The sequence below is a fragment of the Saccoglossus kowalevskii genome, chromosome 17, assembly GCF_978046115.1.
Source record: "Saccoglossus kowalevskii chromosome 17, keSacKowa6.1, whole genome shotgun sequence".
Taxonomy (NCBI): domain Eukaryota; kingdom Metazoa; phylum Hemichordata; class Enteropneusta; family Harrimaniidae; genus Saccoglossus; species Saccoglossus kowalevskii.
The window spans coordinates 12,356,363-12,375,913 of NC_140657.1; the positions used below are offsets into that span (position 1 = coordinate 12,356,363).

The 19,551-nt window shown below is 36.1% G+C and overlaps 1 protein-coding gene across 3 annotated transcripts; it reads right to left on the reverse strand.

The window, feature by feature from the left end:
- Nucleotides 1–5,343: 5,343 nt before the first annotated feature.
- LOC102800731 (BMP-binding endothelial regulator protein-like) lies at nucleotides 5,344–18,230 on the reverse strand. Of its 3 annotated transcripts, none has more exons than XM_085492198.1 (14): nucleotides 18,066–18,230; nucleotides 17,444–17,516; nucleotides 16,660–16,741; nucleotides 16,088–16,198; nucleotides 14,383–14,490; nucleotides 12,311–12,436; nucleotides 11,682–11,816; nucleotides 11,479–11,493; nucleotides 11,185–11,319; nucleotides 10,879–10,992; nucleotides 10,635–10,649; nucleotides 9,734–9,966; nucleotides 6,592–6,893; nucleotides 5,344–5,932 (listed from the first exon to the last, which is right to left on the reverse strand). In XM_085492198.1, the coding sequence occupies exons 2-14, from the start codon at nucleotides 17,504–17,506 to the stop codon at nucleotides 5,908–5,910; spliced, it is 1,464 nt and encodes a 487-aa protein (XP_085348324.1). In that variant the 5' UTR covers nucleotides 17,507–17,516; nucleotides 18,066–18,230; the 3' UTR covers nucleotides 5,344–5,907. The 3 variants fall into 3 exon arrangements, with proteins under 3 accessions (XP_085348324.1, XP_085348323.1, XP_085348325.1); XM_085492197.1 differs by having other exon boundaries at nucleotides 16,660–16,744; XM_085492199.1 differs by lacking the exon at nucleotides 10,635–10,649 and having other exon boundaries at nucleotides 16,660–16,744.
- Nucleotides 18,231–19,551: the final 1,321 nt, after the last annotated feature.

The window sequence follows — 19,551 nt, forward strand, 5'->3', positions numbered from 1 at the left end:
ACTTAAGTTAACTCAATGAGCCCGGGATTCAACAATTTTGCATATTTGACATGTGTATAATAGCAATATATAATGTTAACTTAAACTTATAAACAATATTATTGGTGAAAGCGAAACATTATAATGTGTATCTTTTTTACAAAATTTCTTCTTGTTTTTAAGAATTTTCTTTGGGAGGCGCAACAAAATACAATATTGTTATATAATGCGCACATTGCTGTCGTGGCTTATCGTCTGTCATTATACATCTGTCATCGTAACGTCATAAGTTACAGCGCGCCGTAATTTTGCGGTATTTTACGGGATATTTTCATCCTACCATATAAGGAAATGCGAATTCCAAATATGGAATGATTACGCGCGTAAACTTACTCCAATAGGAAAAACAAACATGGCTGCTACCAGGTTTTGACCGGATGCAACACAAAGAAATTCGCCGATCCTGTTCTAAATATTTTGGATTTCGACATTCACATGATGTATCCTTGGAAGAAAAAAGATGCATAATACTGCGGTTATTACGAGAATACATCGACGTATGCAAAGTATGCTGTGCGTCGGTCAATACTCTCGCTGTACTGTCTTCGTGCATACCTTGAGGTATCCTTCGTAATAACCTCATATTATTGCTAACGAGATCATCACTTTGCGACACATGTAACGACTTTAGAATGTAGAACATTGTGACTGGTAACACGTTGCAATTGATCTATCATCTGGATAATGAGTGTCAGTACCTCGAGTGAATGCTTCGTGATTTTCTTATATCGATTGCAGGAGAAGCACCTCAAACAACTAAAGTATAAACCCGTCAAATAATCATTTACGAGGAGGAATGGATATCAAACGTACAGTCAATTGGTTTGTCCTCCAGACGCCCCTCTCTGTGCTCTGCTGTCTTATATTAAATAGGTTGATGTTGCACTTACGTCGCACTCACGAATACACACCACATAAGTCAGAGTTATGTGTAATGTACCACACTTCCTTTTCAGGCAGCTACATACCGGCAATTTTCATAACCCCGTTTGCATACTGTATCAGTAAAATACCAATTTTACTATTTTTTAGTAATTAGATATTCATACACTTTGTAAAATTCAAATGAGTATTTAAAGCAGGGGAGTCGACACCTGCGCATGCGCCACAAGGCCATAGTGTGTCATTGTTTACAAACAAGCGTCTACCTATGAGCCTTTGCGTTTTTAGCGTGTGTTGTTATCGTCGCTTGGGACTCAATTCCCGCGCGTGCGCAGGTGACGACCCTCCCGCTTTAACGTTAAAACCGGATGAAAGTAAACAATTTCCTTCAAACAATTATCTTCCAAATTTAAAGTATGAAAATACATTTTGCATTTCTTGACAAGTGTCATGCCCCCCCCCCCCATGATCTCAAACGATCCACCTCTTAGCTGTTTATTGTCATCGCAAACGTTCAGTATGAGTTTCTAAAGCACAGAACATTATTTCCGTTTCAAATTCACGGCAAGACCACCACAGAAGATGTCAGGGGGAACTATCGGAACACTGAAATCATGGAGACACAATCCATCTACCCAGCCAGACGTTTCTATTGAGGGCTAACGTTTGATTAGTAAGGGCAGCGGCAAACCAAATAAAGAGTACGCGTCGCTGGTGTCATGCAGAGGTCTGCATTAATACATCATGTTGGAAGCAGCGAACATTTAAACGCCGTCAAGTTTGTATGAATCCCTAAGAACTGGTATGATAGTGGCTTTCCGAACAAATCAAAACAGATTCACATGCAGCAACGATAAACCCTGTATATTTCATAGTAGAAAATAAATTACCCGACAAAGGTCTCTCAGGTCATACGGTATGCAAACATCATACTAGTAACAAACTGCAAGCAGCAGTTGCTAATGTGTTGATATTTAACATTGAAAGAGAGATTGACAACAGTCATCTCGATAATCTATTAATCTATCAATTAAAAATGTGTCTCAGAAGCGTCCACAGAGAGTTACGCCGTGCTGATACAGTTTCACTGTTCAACTTACAGAGTTGAATTGGAAGAAATACAAGAACACTATCAATAATGTGTATAATTATTTCCGGTACTCAGCATTCCATTATGATCGTGTGCGTGCTCTCAATGTGAAAGTGACATTGTGTTTGAATCAGCCATATGCAATCAAATCAAATTATCCAGCGGATGGAATAACAGATCATACAGCCGATCGTTTACTCCGTTCAATCAAGCCATACTAATTTATCGTGCTAATCCACACTACAGTATATGTTATATATCGATTAAATTCGGTAAGTATTCATAGAATGTCAAATACTACAAGAACTTATGTCCGGTAATAACGCAAAGAAATCAAACCGAGAATTTCGCAAGAATGATCGTCATTACCGGGGAATTAATCTCACCAATGCCACAGATTTGAACGTAAATGTGTATAATCAGGTGAGGTAATTATTTTTTAAGATTTTCTTTACACACGTACGAAAATGATTTATAGACATATTAAAAATTTTCGACGAAGTGTTGAATTATCATAATTATTCAGTACGAAACTATGAAATGTCTATGGCATATAACAGTCCTAAGGATGTCGGCATGGGGAACGAAATTGCCCCGTAATGCCATATTACGGGACCATTTCACATCAGTCAGACACACGCCAATTAGAGTACCTCTATTGCATAACTTAACTTGAATATGTATATTAAAATTTCGAAACCCCCATTTATGGCATGCTACGTGGTTTAGTGCTCAAAACAGCGAACAATTTCATGTTGATAAGCTACACGATACTACACGAATTTGATAGAGCAGTACGTTATTTTAATGAAAAGCAAAGAAAAGGGTAAAAACAACAGAAGTGCCCGTTCTACTGTTAAAAAAACATCCTACCATGTTGATACTACTTTCACGTAAAGGTTATATGAAAATCAATGTACACAAGGCTTTGTGTGTTATTTCCAGTTCACGCTTCCATTATCGCGATTATTTCATGTACTTCTATATCAGCCACAATGTCATTTCATTTATCTAGCCTCCAGTCATGACTGCATATAATACAGTGTAGGGTATCGTTGAAAAGATTGACTTCTCCACAGCGTGATTACTTTTGTATGAAGAAAATCATTCCAATATCGCAAGTGTTTATTACAGCATATGCATTCAGCTATCAGTATGTCTATAACAAGGAGAAGTCATGTGATCATATTGTACGCACAATAGTTCTATTTCAAGTCAGCAATTTCCCATATATGTACAGTAATATCCTACTCTGTCCCAGCCAGTGGAGTTTACATTTCCACAGCTTCTTTGCTATACCCGTGCCTGTAGTACATTTGCATATTTTCACAAAAGACATTGTCTTCTTTCATCAACGATACACTCACACCTCAGCTGGCATCAATGCCTGATGTAGAACCAAGGTTTCATACAGAGCCCATTTGGACTCGGAATGATATATGTTGCCTGTCTTCGAAACACTTTATTTCATGTGTACAATGAATCTATATATATTACTGATACTGATTTACTATGCTGTGTGCAGTTTTGTTCCTATGAATATGTTTTGTTATTTGCTAGTCGTCTGTTTTGTTCTTGGACTTTCAAATTTCTCTATATGACTTGTGTTCCAAGGCCTACGGTTAGGTACGTTATTTCTACTTCACAATAGTGAAACAGTTTTGTTTGTTTTTTGCATTATAGTCAATATAGCTGAATGGAGAATCTTCAAGTTCCTAACTGTGCTTTGGTATTATTTATATAAATCAATCCTGATATTGTTACTCTGTTACCAGTTTTCAGAGGTTGGCGTTCTATTTGCATTTCCATGAATGAACCACTAGTCTTGAAATTATGATTTTCCCGACGATGTCTGACTGAAATTCGATAGATTCGAGCCGAGTTGAAAATTATATATATCACGCATATGTCATACAAGAAGTACATGTGGTATACATCAGATATGGATATTGCGTGATTCCAAAGAGCTAGAAAACCAAATCTCCTTTGAACACCAATTCAAACATTGGATTTTTCAACACGAGAAACGGTTGAGAAATACTATTTATCACATCACCTTATTTCGCAAGTATTGTTCCCGTAGATATAAATATATATATTTTTTAATAAATTTTATTCCGTACTGAAGATAACACATTCTAATGAGGTATTCGATAGTAAGAATGATATTATCAGTATTGTCTGAATTTCGTATAAACAACGTATTTATGGAGATTATAATTTCGACACCATAAACTTCCCACATCTTGACAGTAATATTCCTATCTCCCATGGCTTATACTACGATCTATATCCCGGAAGTGGGTGTATGTATCAGGTGAAACAGTTGGGCTGAATGTGTTCAACTTAAATGTGTTCTGTTGTGTTTGCTTGGGGGTTCAAATGTTGGAGTTTGTCTTTTGACGTTGAGTATTGACATTGTTTCATTGTTGTGGGTTTAGTAGGCCATCGGGATACAAAAATGGCATTTGTTTTTTTAGTTAAAAACATCTGCAGTCTAATTTAGGTGGAGGTGCGCAAACGGGGAAATATGTTGGTAATCGTTACGCAAACCAGAAAACAACAAATGGTATAATAGGAACAGTCAGTTACGCGTCTGTTACCGCATTTATTGGTTCTTAAACTTGCACGCCAGCCCGCGCAGTTTCCTCATATCTTAGCTCATTTAGAAAAACGTGAGGAATAAATGGGAGTTGTCTTGAAACGCTTATCTCAAAAATAAACACGTGGGCGGGTTCGTGGCGATTACTTTCTCTCTTCTTCTAATCTCGTTACTAACTAATTTACTAATCACTGGATTCTTTTCAACTGTATTGTTTTGATATACAAAGCAGCATGGAGTTGAACTCTGCTGCATGTTTAAATATAATGTCAGCGCAACATTAAATCACACGACGATTGTGTAACTGCTATCGATCGTATAATTCTGTGGTTTCCTGGCATTTTGTAAGTGTTTCATTTATTACTAACACCTCTAATCGAGTTCACTATCAGTCCTATGGGATTCTCCAAGACCCATTACGTTTCTATGTCACGGGTCTGGGGAGTTCTTGTGCGATTGCTTTTAATGATTCTTTCCTTTCGTCGCCGGAATGAATTAGATTATTAACGTAGTGACTGTATTGTTATACGTGAGATAACCGAATGTCGGTGGGCACGCATCAATGAATTCTCGCTTTACTTGGCGATGGGTTTGATGACTCGATGAATTTTAGCTTTTCTGAAATGGATACGTCAATACGCAGTGGACACTTTCAGATCTAGTTACTTTCGATTTAATGCACACGAGATTCCCCAAATGACACATGTGCGTGAATGACTAGAAATATATGTAATCTCTATAAATCCATATTGCATGTTTTTTATTCACAGTAATATTCACATACATTCCTTACTTAGATGTGCAGCGCCTTGCGAGTTATGTTCTGCACAATGCGCGAGTAATTATTATTCTTGCAGAAAATGTCCTTTTCAAGTGATTTATTATTTATGTTGCCATTTAGAACATAGTTTGAAGACAACCAAACAATGTTTTTACACCCCATCCACTAAACTGTCATTTTAACCTTCCTTTTATGTGAGAAGATTTTATGTGATTCTAGATTATTGATCGAAATGTAAAAATGCTACAGCCATTTATTCAAACTCAGAATTAAGAAAACCAACCCATCTAGTTCTGATCCAGAAAATAAACTTTAAATTTACGCGTGATGAAATATATGTTGTACATGTATAGAAAAGAATGTAGTGTGCGGCAAGTGTTAGCATTCTAGACAAATAAAACACTTCAGTAATCAATGGCGTCGATCTGGTCCATACGTTGAATGCATATGTGTGATAGTTATTGCTAATTGTTGAAGAAACCACTGCACGTCCAGGTTGATATTCCCAGGTCCTCAAGGAGCGCGGCGAATATTACAACTATGAAAGACAAACGGGATATTACATATTTGGTATAATGAAAAGAATAACGTAATCATAAATATGTAACAGTGTGACGACCAAGCTCATTCTCCGTCATAACAAGTAATAAACCAATGCAACCTATGGTGTTTCGGGATACAATGACATCTAAGAATGCGCATCTAATAACTATGTAAATTAGGGCGCAGAGTCCAATAACTATGCAAATTGCTGACGTTATTAGATTGTGTATGAAACGAACAACCAGAATATGTGTCAACGAAATATGTGCGTCATGTTGCGTGTTCGCAAATTAGTACGCCACAGACAGCGACGAGTGGTGAATTTCGAAAAAAGGTTATTTAGTGTAACAACCTATGATATGGTTATTAAAATAATACCAAAATGTATATGTCCAGTACAGCGGGGTAAATGTAGGCATTAGCGGGGATTTGGTTTTAGAATATAAGCGGTCTAATGAACAGGGGTGTAAAACAGGATGTACGTCGCATTATTGCACTTGTGTAATATAAAATGACGTTTCTATGGCGAACGTTTTTCTACACTAGAGTCTCAAAACATATTCCTTCTGTACGATGTACTGATAATATAGATTGCAGTATATTGAATCAATCTTGTATCAAGTTTACAATACGAGTACAAATACCATATCATACCTGCCAGGAACCTCCCAGTTGTTACCAAACTCATTGTCATCATTAGTGAGCTCGAACAGTCCATCTGGTAGTATCATCATCATATCGTTACGTGGATCACCATCAGCATCACCAAGGAGTCCACATACATAGCCGTGAAAGTCCTCATCAATAGTTGCGATAATGTTGTCCCTGCCATTCCATGACAGAGAGAAAACCTCCGGAAAGTCAACATGAACAAGTTTATACTCATAACCAATATTGATATGTACTCCCTCATCGGTGGTCATTGGAAGGATGCCAGTAACAGACATGTCGTTTACCTGCAGCAACAATCAAATTATAAGGGTTATAACATTTATTAACATACAGCCCCAAAAACAATATAATTTACCGTTACGTAAATCATCAGCCGTTCCAAAACTTACAATCACTATTGTATATTTTATGAGTTTGCTAAAACCGTTATACGGGGTAAAGTATTCAAGTTTTTCTGTTATATCAAATTTACTGTTTTGTTTTTATATAAAACGATATTTGAAAACACCTTCTTCCACACGTTTACTCAGACGTTTATGTCAGGTGTCTTTCTAGTAGTAGTGTAATTGAGCTTATGATTAAAATCCGCTTATTTTAGATAAAATATAGAATGTAGAAGTTTTAGCCTGTCAGAGTTCCTCTCATATAGTTGTTTAACTGGTCCAGAATGAAAAACATGTCACATCTGCACAACTTAGAAATTAACAGTCAATATCACAAACACACAAAAAATATAGTTTTTAGAAGTAGGGCGTGTTTAAGAAATGTGAGCATTGGGTTTTTGAAGGTAACCCGTTAGAAATGTTCCATAGTATAACTGTTTAAAAGTAGTATTTTTAATTCAATAGCAAATAAAACTAGTAAAGTTTTACCCTTTGAAATGTAATTTCATGTTGGCAGCCACGCCTTTGTGGTACAAGGTGAACTAGCACGTTAAACTATTTAATTCATATTTGAAAAGAATAGTCAAATATTATCTACATATTATCCAAGCTGATACGTATATATCTATTCTAGTTATAAACTCCAGTATAAAAAAAATCCGAAAATAGCCACTTATGATGAGCCTCACTAGTTGAAACCTACTGTTCTCGAACGGACTGGGAGTTGCGTGTTTTAAACAGGAAATGGGAAACTAAACTGTTGATTTAAGAAGGACATTTTGTAAATTTAGAATATCAACACATAACTTACTTACTGAAACAGACATAAGTCAAAATATATATAAATCACAGAAATTTGGTAATTATTGGCCGAGCTGTATTGAAAACGAATTTCACTTTTTGCTGTCTTTTTACTCTGAAATACGAAAACAATATTTGCCGACATCATACTTCACACACCCAGATCGCATCAAATTTGGTCTCTTAAAGACAACACATCGTTACAGACATTGCAATGTATTTAGGTTGTGCCATTCAGAAAAGTGTTTAAAACGTTGTGAGTGCTATAAAGTTTATCGTACTTTCTGAAGATATTAACGTTAAATTACTGTATACGTATTCAGTTATTTGTACATAGGTACTGAATAATAATTAAAAAGATACGTGTGTTTATGCCGTGATCATTTGAAATTTCGAGAATACTTTCTCAATTCAAAACTGGTGTATTCCCTAATGTCTGCTATCAAATATTGGGGTAATAGTTTACCCAATTCTATGTATTTTCTATAGTTTTCTGGTTTTTTCTTTAATTTTTTTTAATTCGCAACAAAACAATTGTGATTATTATTATCTTAAAAATGACAACAATTACGTTTGCTGCTCAAATTTATTAGCAATTAAGTCATATATGTTTTGCATACATTAGATCTGATAATACGGTGACAATTGTGCAAATATGCCAGAAATTAAAGTTGATGATTCCTTTAATCCCGATTGACAGTCGTTGTGGAAAATATGAAATAGATCATATATAAAAAGTTTAGTTGTATACAAATTAGAATTGTTTTTCCCATGATCCTTTTCTATACTAATGCAAGTAAAAACAATTGGTATTTTTGATAAGCTTAAGTACCCTTTCTGAATTTCTGATATATATATATATATATATATATATATATATATATATATATATATATATATATATATATATATATCAAGTCGTATATTAAATGGCATATTTATCACCCATCAACTCATGTAATAAGTATGATTCCAAGGGTGTAATCTCGTCCGTCTGAATTATGTTTTCAATAAGTATTCACGTGGGATGAACACATATAGACGAGAATAAAAGTGTTACATTTTTATTACGACGATACTCCCTGGAGTGGTATCATTCATACATGTATACATTTCACATAACTGAGTTGACCTTCCAAATAATAAGATGAGTACGTGCTCAGAATAGTGATTACGATTGAGACACGAATGAGTTAATGGTGCAATAACGATGTATTATAGCTGCTCTAGATCATCCTGGCTATACTAGTATATTGTACCCATAACAAAGATGATCATCTACGATTATCTAATCATCGTACAGACAACACCTCAGATGAGAGATCAAGTAAACCTGTATATTCCAATTTTCAGGAACTATGAATATTACAGTACTGATTGTATGCCAAATTGTTTAAGAGTACTAGTAGTTTCCTTGAAAACCTGGTAGGTTCGAGGACAAGTAAGAATAAAAGAAAGCTTAGAAAGAAAGAAATTTTTAAAAATCAATTCAAAATTTAAGAACAGACTTTCAATAGCTCCAATTGTACATCTTAGTGTAGTTTTCAGTCTGAATTTATTCAACAAAAGCACCTCTACCACATGTTCAATTTAAATATTTGTTTGAGAAATTGGCTAATAATAATTATATAAACAATATGCATGTCAACATAAACTATTCACGTCTCTGAATCATCCCCGAGCTTCTATGAAACAAATTTTATTGAAATGTGCACATTATGCAAATTAGACAATTATTATGCTCGAATTTCAATCCAAAACTAATCTTTATCATTGTTAGCATGCAATTATATAGCAAGTCATATTGAAAGGCACGAATTGAGTTTTGAGATATTTTGAGCAAATAGTATGCAAAGAAATGACGTCAGCACGTAGCTGTAACTTTCAAGTGGGCGTGCAGACGACAGACGGACAAACACGACAAAGTTTTATTGGCTTACCTTGACGTCATTCGAGGTGATGTCAATTCTAGTCGAGGCCAGTATGATTCGGACATTGACGACATACGAACGATAGTGGTCCTCTGTGTCTTGGCCGTTCATATGATCAGTTATAACAACAAATTGGGGATCTGTTGTACACTCTCGGAATAACACGTATGAGCAGGTTCCGTGATATTCGAACTTTGACCCGTCAAAGGACGTGTAGTTGGGTGAACCATGAATTCCACCCCCTATTTGGAGAAATGAGACATAGAATTAACATCTGAACCTAAATCAACAAAATGTAATCGATAACTCAGTTACGAGAGATAATTTCTGTTCTTAATCTCTTCATCGTAGTCGGTGCGAACAAACATGGGGATTGTTTGCAATTAAGTTATAAAACAAAACGTAATTCCACACATTTATTACACTGTTAGTATTCACTGAGATTTGTTTCCCGTTGCCGTTTAGGTCGGCGTGTTTTAGGTGCAAAAATTATCATACAAAAATTATGTTACAAATATTCTCGATGTTCAGTAACAAATAATGCAATGTTTTCTAATATATACAAGACGTATTCGAAGCTTTGTAAAAAGTGCATAGACGAACACTTGTCACTTGTCACTTGCCTATTATGCTAAGTCTTGACGGATAGTTTAGTGAGTATTACATCCCGAGTGTTAAGGTTTACAAGTTGGCGAAGTTGAAGACAATAAATATCCAATGAGACTGAAACCGGTCTGTTACCAAATGTTAATGTAGGCATTTACAATCCAATGTTTAAATGGTGTGTTTTAATATAAGTAAAATAAGAATATATTCAAAGTGGTAGGGTTTGTAATGATGCACGCGCCATTCGTTGTACCAGATAATTTATACATAATGATCATACGTATATTGGTTGATTATTACGTACCTCCAACTCCATTTCCTGTGTAAACGAAATAAATATACAGTAGATAAATAAAATGTCCGTGGAATACATTTAACAACGAAAAGACTGAATTACAATTGAGTTTCACGTAAGTTACGGGGTACCAGGAAATTTGTGTAGTCGTAAAAATACTCAATTTTTACGTATAGTTTATTGTAAATATGGAACGGGTTTTTACCTGCAGTTTAATTAGAACGGTATAATTACATAATTACATTTCACTTACTAGTCTGGGCGACACAGCAATGGTGACCAGCAGCTGTGCAGTCACAATGTTTCTGGGATATTTCACCAGGCCAGCAGGCCGTTCTACATTCTCCACCACAGTCACTGCACGAGCCTGTGAATTGCAATGATAGTAATCTGTATATAAATTGTACAGTTCTTAGTGCACCCCCCCCCCCCGATTTAAATCGCCTGCTTGTGAATGTATGGTTTCCTTCACATTAAACACGGCGTGTGATGAGTTCATCAAATCTGTGCGACCACGTGGCAATGGTTAAATGGATTGTAGTATGTCGACGTCCCTTACCGCTTCTTTTGCAGCAGTGGCAATCAGGACCGCATAGACCGGGGACTACCGTCACCGGCGTCTCGACGCCCACTTTACATCCGTGTGGTCGACATAATGCACGACCTGGAAATCTCAAGGCGCATTCGTCAATTCCTTCAATGAATACAGAATGTGCGTATCAAGCAATAATTCAGACTGAAGCAGATTGGGGATACTTAGAATAATTATACGCGCCAATACACATCTTGACAACGAAAAAGGTCAAATAGGCAACGAATAATCGAATAAAGCATGCTTATTAAACAAACTCACCACTTGGATTGCATTCTGAATAAGAAAAATATTTTAAAAAATTATTGATTTTTTTTTATATTAATCATGAATTGTAAACAGTGATTTCCGCTACTAAAGTGTCTGTAAAATGTATCGATTACTGGTCTGATTTATGTTTTGACGTCATATGTTATTATATTTTAAATTATTATTATAATAATAATATGACAAAAGACTGTTACCCTTCAAGCAACACTTATCTCCAAATTTACAGGTACAGGGTTCGTCAACGCACTCCGTCTCGTCTGGTAAACACTTGTCTGCTTCGTGAACGCAGCGCCCCCAACAGTCAGTGTGGCTTTCACAGCTATTAGTGGCTGCAAAAATAATATTGATAGCAGGCGGTCACCGGTATTGGTTTTTGGTTCGGTTGACCCGAGTGCAAATCTCACCTGCGAAATAGGTTGACCGCTAGCCTACAGGTGAGTGTGCCACAGATTCAATAAAGAGAAGCTACTGACGGACACTAATTCACTTTATACGGATATAACTTCCGGAAAACGGTGATAAAAGTGTGAATGTGTTTATCTTTGTTTAGGCCTCGTTCACGCTAGAATATCGTATTAATGGCATTACACTCGGAAGACTGTCACACAATCGTGTCGCGTGACCCTAAATGACGAATACGGTGTATATCGAAACGCACTCCATGTGTCATCAGTATTAACACTTGAAATTTGCATATGAAAACAAGTCAGGCGAGACAGCGGCGGCCTACCTCCAATGTCACTAGCATTAACAAATGTTTTTTTAAGGAACAGTATTAACACCTTATATCAATTCCAACACCAAAACATCAACTTGAACTCACATTCTAGAAGACAGCATGTTTCACCTGTTAGACATTTACAGGACATACCATGAACGTTGTATGGTTGGGTGGCATGGGGACAGTTGGGGCCCTGGATGCACACACCATTGCACGCATGACATCGTTCTTTGAGGACGAAAATAGAATATTGTCATAAACATACACGAGTTCCTTTCCGTCAACTGTTATAGTGATACGGCGCCCTCAGGCGGCTGTCAATTCAATGGGCAATCATGTGTACAGTACGTACAGCCACACTAACCACAGTTCATGTTACGAACGCTCGTAACACAGGAAGTTGAAATTTGAGTACAATTCAGAAGAAAAATTGTATGTATGAAAATCATCCTATAACTTGGATTGCGAATCCGTGGCATATGCTGGTCATTCGTTTATTCTGTGTCTATTGTATAATGCGTTAACAAACTTGATATTAAAGGGCGGAGGTCGTCGGGCTGCGCATGTGCGAAATTTGTGTTGATAAGCATTGATTTTCCCATAATCCAATGCGCTCTTGTAATGATATTCTCAAGTATGAGATGTGATGTGGGCGCGACTTGCACTAATTACCGCCGGTGACTCCTTCGATACCTTCTAATCACCTAAAAAATACCTAATTAAAATTTGGTAGCGTCTCAGTTTGTACTTGTTGATCTGTGCAACAGTCAAAGTCGCCATCTTTGTTTATAAGAGACCCATATATCTCGCGCATGCGTGGCGCGACGACCACCGCCTTTAATGCCCCCTGAGGCGCATCAGGTGGCCATTGGTTTATTCGATTTTCATTACGACAATAGACTTATAAGAAGTGACTGAAAATAAATGTGAATTAGGATATATTTAACGCAAAGGTTCAACCCCAAATAAAATGTGCTTTCAATTTTCCAATTTTCAATTTAGTCTGTTATGAAAAGTTCGACCAGACCACAAAGACGCCGATAGATACAATGTAAATAATATCATTGGTTTTATTGGTTAAAAGTTGACACCACGCCCACCACGAAGTGCATGTTCTGTGACACGTAATGTGAAGTCCAATACTTGTCAATACTTGTCAGTAAACGCGGGCGGAGGGGGGCGTCACTTGTGCATACGAACAACGGCAATAGTGTAAGGATATCTACAAACATAAGCGTCTACAAATGAGCTTTTGCGACTTTAGCGTGTGTGGTTATCGTCGTTTAGGACTCAATTCCTGTGACGACCCTTCCGTTTTATTTGTCATCGCGAGAATAATCCGCTGGGCAACTTGAATTTTGCAATTTACATTGCTGTTTTGCTAGCAACATTGCTATACATCGAACAGTATACTGCTTATTAATCAAGCGACAACAAAATATTATAACAATATATCGGTATCCCTCAGTGGACTAAGAGGGCGCCATAATTTCACACGTCTTGGTACATTCCATCGTAATTTCAGAGACAATTAACTGGTAGAAACACACCCGGCAAAACTCTACTTTCGGCTAGTTGTTTAGACAGAAAGATTACTTCTTCAAACGTTCTACAAGCAGCTCGTACGGAGGCCCTAAGAAATAGTACAAGGTACAGTGGTGCGCGTCTTAGCAACGTGGAGTGTTATGTGACACGTCCGACTAATTAGCATAAAACGAGCCGTTTTCTTTTCCCTGCTTACATTATATTGATTGGCGTCTTTGTGATCTGGGCAAATAAAATAAAGGCCATCATTTGCATCTCAAGTAGGCATTACTTTCAAAAGTGTAAATGTTTGTTAAGTTTTTTCTAAATGAAACAGCAAAATGTTGATGTCTTTGAAAACCTGTGAATCGTTTTCAACATTTGGAATTCGACATTTTGCCTTAATCTCAAGTTCATTGATGTATAATACATTAGAATAAATAAATGGCCACGATATTACACGCATTGGTGTGCTTATGGAAACTAATATGGCTATTATTTTGTCTTTGTCGTTTATTTAATTTAAGTTGTTTTTCACTGCTTTTAAACATTTTTACTAGTCAGTCTCATCCATCCTTGTTTACGAGTAATGCGTGTTGTACGGCCCAACCAAACACAGCCTAATATTTTTTGTCTAATATTCTACTTACTGACATAGCATTGGAATCCTGTCTGTGCACAGTACGTTGATGTTATAGCCATCTCATACTGCTTTGCTTCAGATCGACAAATTCCGCCAATATTAAAGCATTCCATGCCTATTTTTGGTTTAAATAATAATTAAACTAAGACATATACTGTTAAGAAGCTCGTGCAATGAGGTCATGGGTTAAGACAGTAGAGCACCGTGTGAGAGCTTCGCAGAATAATAAAAGCTTATAATAATCCAAGGTCTAATTTTGATTTGAATTATGACATTTTCAATTTGTATAGTATTAGTTATAATATAAATATAAACAAAGGTATTTGCGACCTTCTCAAAACACGGTGTAATGTAAACACATTATTTTAAGCAAACATAATTAGTTTTAAAACGCAATATTTGTTGTATTGATCGGTGAAACTTTTCGAGTCCCGCCTCACAATTGTAACTTGAGTTGCGCCCTCAAACGACGAGTTCAAACATAGTCCCCACAATGGTTGCGAGAGGGCGCAAGTCAATAAGATGTAAAACAAATGTAACTCAAAACATGAAACACAGACTTGCATACAGTCTCTTGTTTATTTATTTATTTTTTTTTTTTTTCAATAAAATATGGGCGAAACATTACGGAAGCCAGATTACCTCGCATTTAATGCAATTTGCTTAAATTGTCGAGTACGAGCAATCAAAGTTAGTTCATTGCTGGTGTACGCATACGTATTCTATGTATCCTGTCTTACGCGTCTACCCCGTTTTGATACAGCAGGATTCATGTCCGTGTTTATGTGAACAGAAAACGACTGTATGTAAAAAAAAACTTCATTCTACTCTGACAGCGTCGTCGATCCAGGGCTACGTGGGCTATTACAACTGTCTACGCCCTCACATCATCCATCTGTCCCATAATGATGCCGAGTTATACAATGGTTGCTCAAAAAGTTGAAGGAGGCCAAGGTCAACACTGCATAGGATCTATCTACCCTATCAACAACAACACTGGAACATTCGAGCCAGTTGATTTAAAGTTCACAGCGGGTAATTATGACCTTTAATAACATCATTGCTTGTCTAAAAATCATTTGCTGTGACGCTGTCGCTGATTGGTCATTCGCGCTGTCAATCATTTGCAAGTGACGGGTGTATTAGTGTGGGAAACTGCACAGCACAGAGAGAGGTTGTAAGGGCGTAGCCCGAAACAAGTGTCCAATCCAGTTCAGTCGAAGCATGGATATATAGCAGAATTTGACACATCGAAAAACAAATTAAACGAGCTGCTTTCTGATTAGTCTGACTATTGGGGTTAGGATCGTGTAGTCAATTAGGCACAATTCTATAGGTCACTCTGAGTAACAACACACTAACCGATATCCATTGGTGTTAGCTACTTTAATTCAAATTGAAGTACTGGGCAAAATTAACATAATAAGTTCATCAACAAATCATTTTGTTTTTAATTCCACCATATTTTGACACTAACCAATCAGAAGCCGGGTCTACACTTGGCTACTTGAAATAACAACATCCTCTCAACAACACATTGAAACTTTCAGGCCAGCTACTAACAAGTTTGCAATGAGTGGGGAATTATGTCCAGTAATACCATGCTCTGTCTCTCAAGAAATCACCAGCTGTAACGCTGTCGTTGATTGCCAATGTATAAATTCATTCACATAATATAACAGTACTGAAATGTATATCCAAGATATACTTACGAATACAACATTTCTGCACGAAGATTTTCTCCACAAAGCAGGGAAGGTCATATTCGCCGGGGAGGCAGTTATCTCGAACAACCCCTCCACATTCAGTTTCACACCGCACCTCTGAGTAACAACGCAAACATGGCAATCACCAATGAAATCAATGTTAGTCGAATAATAATAATAATAATAATAATAATAATAATAATAATAATAATAATAATAATAATAATAATAATAATAATAATAATAATAATAATTGTTTATTTCTACATCTGCATGCATACGTAATTATCCATCTTGTCATATAGTACAAAGGTAGCATGTACCTCGTTACCTTGACTAGCTGCAACTAACACTGATTTGTTCTTTGTATATCTACACATTAACCGAATTAACCGAAGAATAGTAAGCACGCCATCTATTGGTTATATACTTAAAGTTGATTTACTCGTTAACTATAATATGCATTCAAGTCACTGTCCACTGTTTGCGGCTTGCGGATAGAGTATCTGCAAACACTATTGGCCTAATTAAAGTCAAAGTTATCAAATTCGAACCAGTTTCTTCTGAATTGTACTTACTCCCATCTCCGTCTTCATCGTCAAAATGAAAATGTGGTGTCCATGGCCCTCTTTGGAAACGATGTATATTATGATCGATGTTCTTCTAAACGCAATTATAAGTCATTTTAGTTATGAACATTTAAATTTAAATACCACATTTATATTCATAGAAAATACAGATCCACGTTTTGTTGCTTTAATTTTTTTCAAATACCTAAGTCGTTTTCGTAATACAGTCAATAGATTTTTCTCTTAAATTCAAATTCAACATAAGCATTTATATCTAAGCAACTATCGATAATTTTTTTCAAAGTAATTTAAACCCAATGCACTTACACACATGTGAATAATGTCAGTTAGTCAATGTGTATATGAGTTACAGTGCAGTTACAATTGTATATATTTGCCAGATGGTCTAAGTGGGGTATAGGTACATATGTGAGTGTATTGAATGCAGTGTGCTACTATATATATATATATATAACCATTGTTATGTTAACAACAATAACATCTCGTTTTTGTCCATTAGGCTACACTGATTTAATTTTATGGATGACATCCTCTGGAGACCCCAAAACTAATGCGAGAGGCAACGCAATACGCATGCGCAGGAGATCATTTACGACAAAATTGGCACGTTTTTAGATAGTCCAAAAAGAGTTTTATGACAAGCCGGCGCTTTGCGACAATATGAGTCAGCAAGTTCCGGGCAGAAAAACGATCTGTGGAGACTCGTCGTCGGAGAATCAGAATCAGAAATCGAACACATGCATTCACGTAAAATATAAATATGTAAGCGTACCTGAAAGTCAAGATCGGCATCCACGGCGATAAGAATCGAACACACCAATATCAAAAGAAGCATAATGAAATATCTATAATTTAAATATACTATTGTTTTAGATGATGATCACTATTATTGCTTGTTATGAATCGCCACTATCATAATTAAAAGGTTTTTGTGACGTCATAACTTCACATTATCACACTATAATGTAACCTCTATGATAATATTGACCGAGACGTAACCGAAGTCAATAATTCTCATGTCGGGCTTTAAAACTGAATATCAACCGTGTCTGAGGTAATTAAATGTTTTATTACACCGAAAACAACAACATAAATCGGGTTTGTATCGACGACATTTTGGATTTTGTACCGCTACGACTGCGCTTGCACAATACAGAAATCGGGGTCACTGGATTTTTATTATTTACTCCAAGTCAAAATAAACTAATTTTACCACCACGTGATCGCATTCTAACCAATCAATGTTACGATCTTGAACATGGGGTATTTTCTGATATTTATTTGGTTTCCAGCGACTGTGATGGCATTACGATCGATGTGCTCCTAATAATTAAGAGAGTATGTATTCGCTTTGAATAGTACAATACAATAGTACATAAATTGAACATACTTACCGCTATCCTTCACAAAAGTTGGCTTTCAATACTTCAAAGATGATGGTGTATTTTTGACTATCTATAGACGTAGTTATTCTGTAGACAAATTAACGCGTGTTTGAATATGTGCTTTACACGGTACAGCACAGAACAGCAGTGTCGACTCACTCTCTTATCAGTACGCATTGACATAATCACGATAGACCAGGCGTTAATAATGTTGCGTGTATAGACGATAATACCATCATTATGACGATTGTGTGCATCATGATGTGACATGCTGGTTTAGTGTTTTGTTACATATTCCGTGTTTTTGAAACATTAGACTTTGCCGTACACAGGACATAAAAAAGCGTCTTGGGCTATGCGATGATCGTGTACCCCGGATATCAATATTACAAATTATTAAATACAGTAATAGTAATCTGAGAATTTTGATTGCATCATGTATGTGTATAGTAACTGCAAATATCGTTAAAAATGTAGAATGTCAAATATGAGGTAATATTCTACTTCTTACAAATAATGATTTTCACTGTTATGACCAATTTTGGATTACTGTGTCGCCAAAGAGTGCAGATCATGTAAGTACATACGTTGAAAACTCTAATAATTGAAAATATTCCTTAGATACTCCTTAAAAATGGTTTCGATGACATTTTTTTTTTACTGGTGGTGGTGTATTATTAATAATGTGATATAATAGGTTACTTACTACGTCCATGTGACTATGCAACGAAATTGCTAGACGCCAGTATTGATACTGCTATAAGCATGTGTTGTTACAATATGATACACAGACAGACTAAACAAAATGGTAATACTCTTATTGTCAGTACTGTCCGTTTATGTCGGTTGAAATAAGCAAACAATGATCATGCACTCCATTTTTTCGTATATATATATATATATATCTTCGCTTACGTTGCTAATGGCATGTATATTGTTTAGTTATAAGTTCATGTTTCGAAATAGTATTTGAATATGTCGTAATAACTTCGTATATCACTGATACATTTTAATTTTTGTTCTGAATTAGCAATATATCAAGAAACATGCGCAAAATAATTATTGTCATCATGTATTTTTATTTATTTATTCGTTCATCTTCATTCATTTGTTAACTATATTGTCATGGATCATTCAAGCAATCTTTTTCTATAAATCGTTCTCTTTCTCGCGATTGCTACAGTAAAGTCCTTGGAATACGACTTTCTATTGATATTGTACGTGTTACCGCAACTCATTGATTTTTTCGACTTGCCAACAATACATATATTGAGCGGCATGTGCAGCGATCCCTGGCTGCCAAACAATGGGAAACTAAACACATGATGTGCTGATCCGTGCAATATGTACCGGGTGCTTCGAAGGATTATATGGGTTGTTTTGCTTAATTATTGTATTTGCAAACAAAAAGGAAGACAAATAACGGTTGAATATGTAACCTCTGTTTATATCGTAGATTAACAGTGCTATATTGTTACGAATATCGTTTGATACT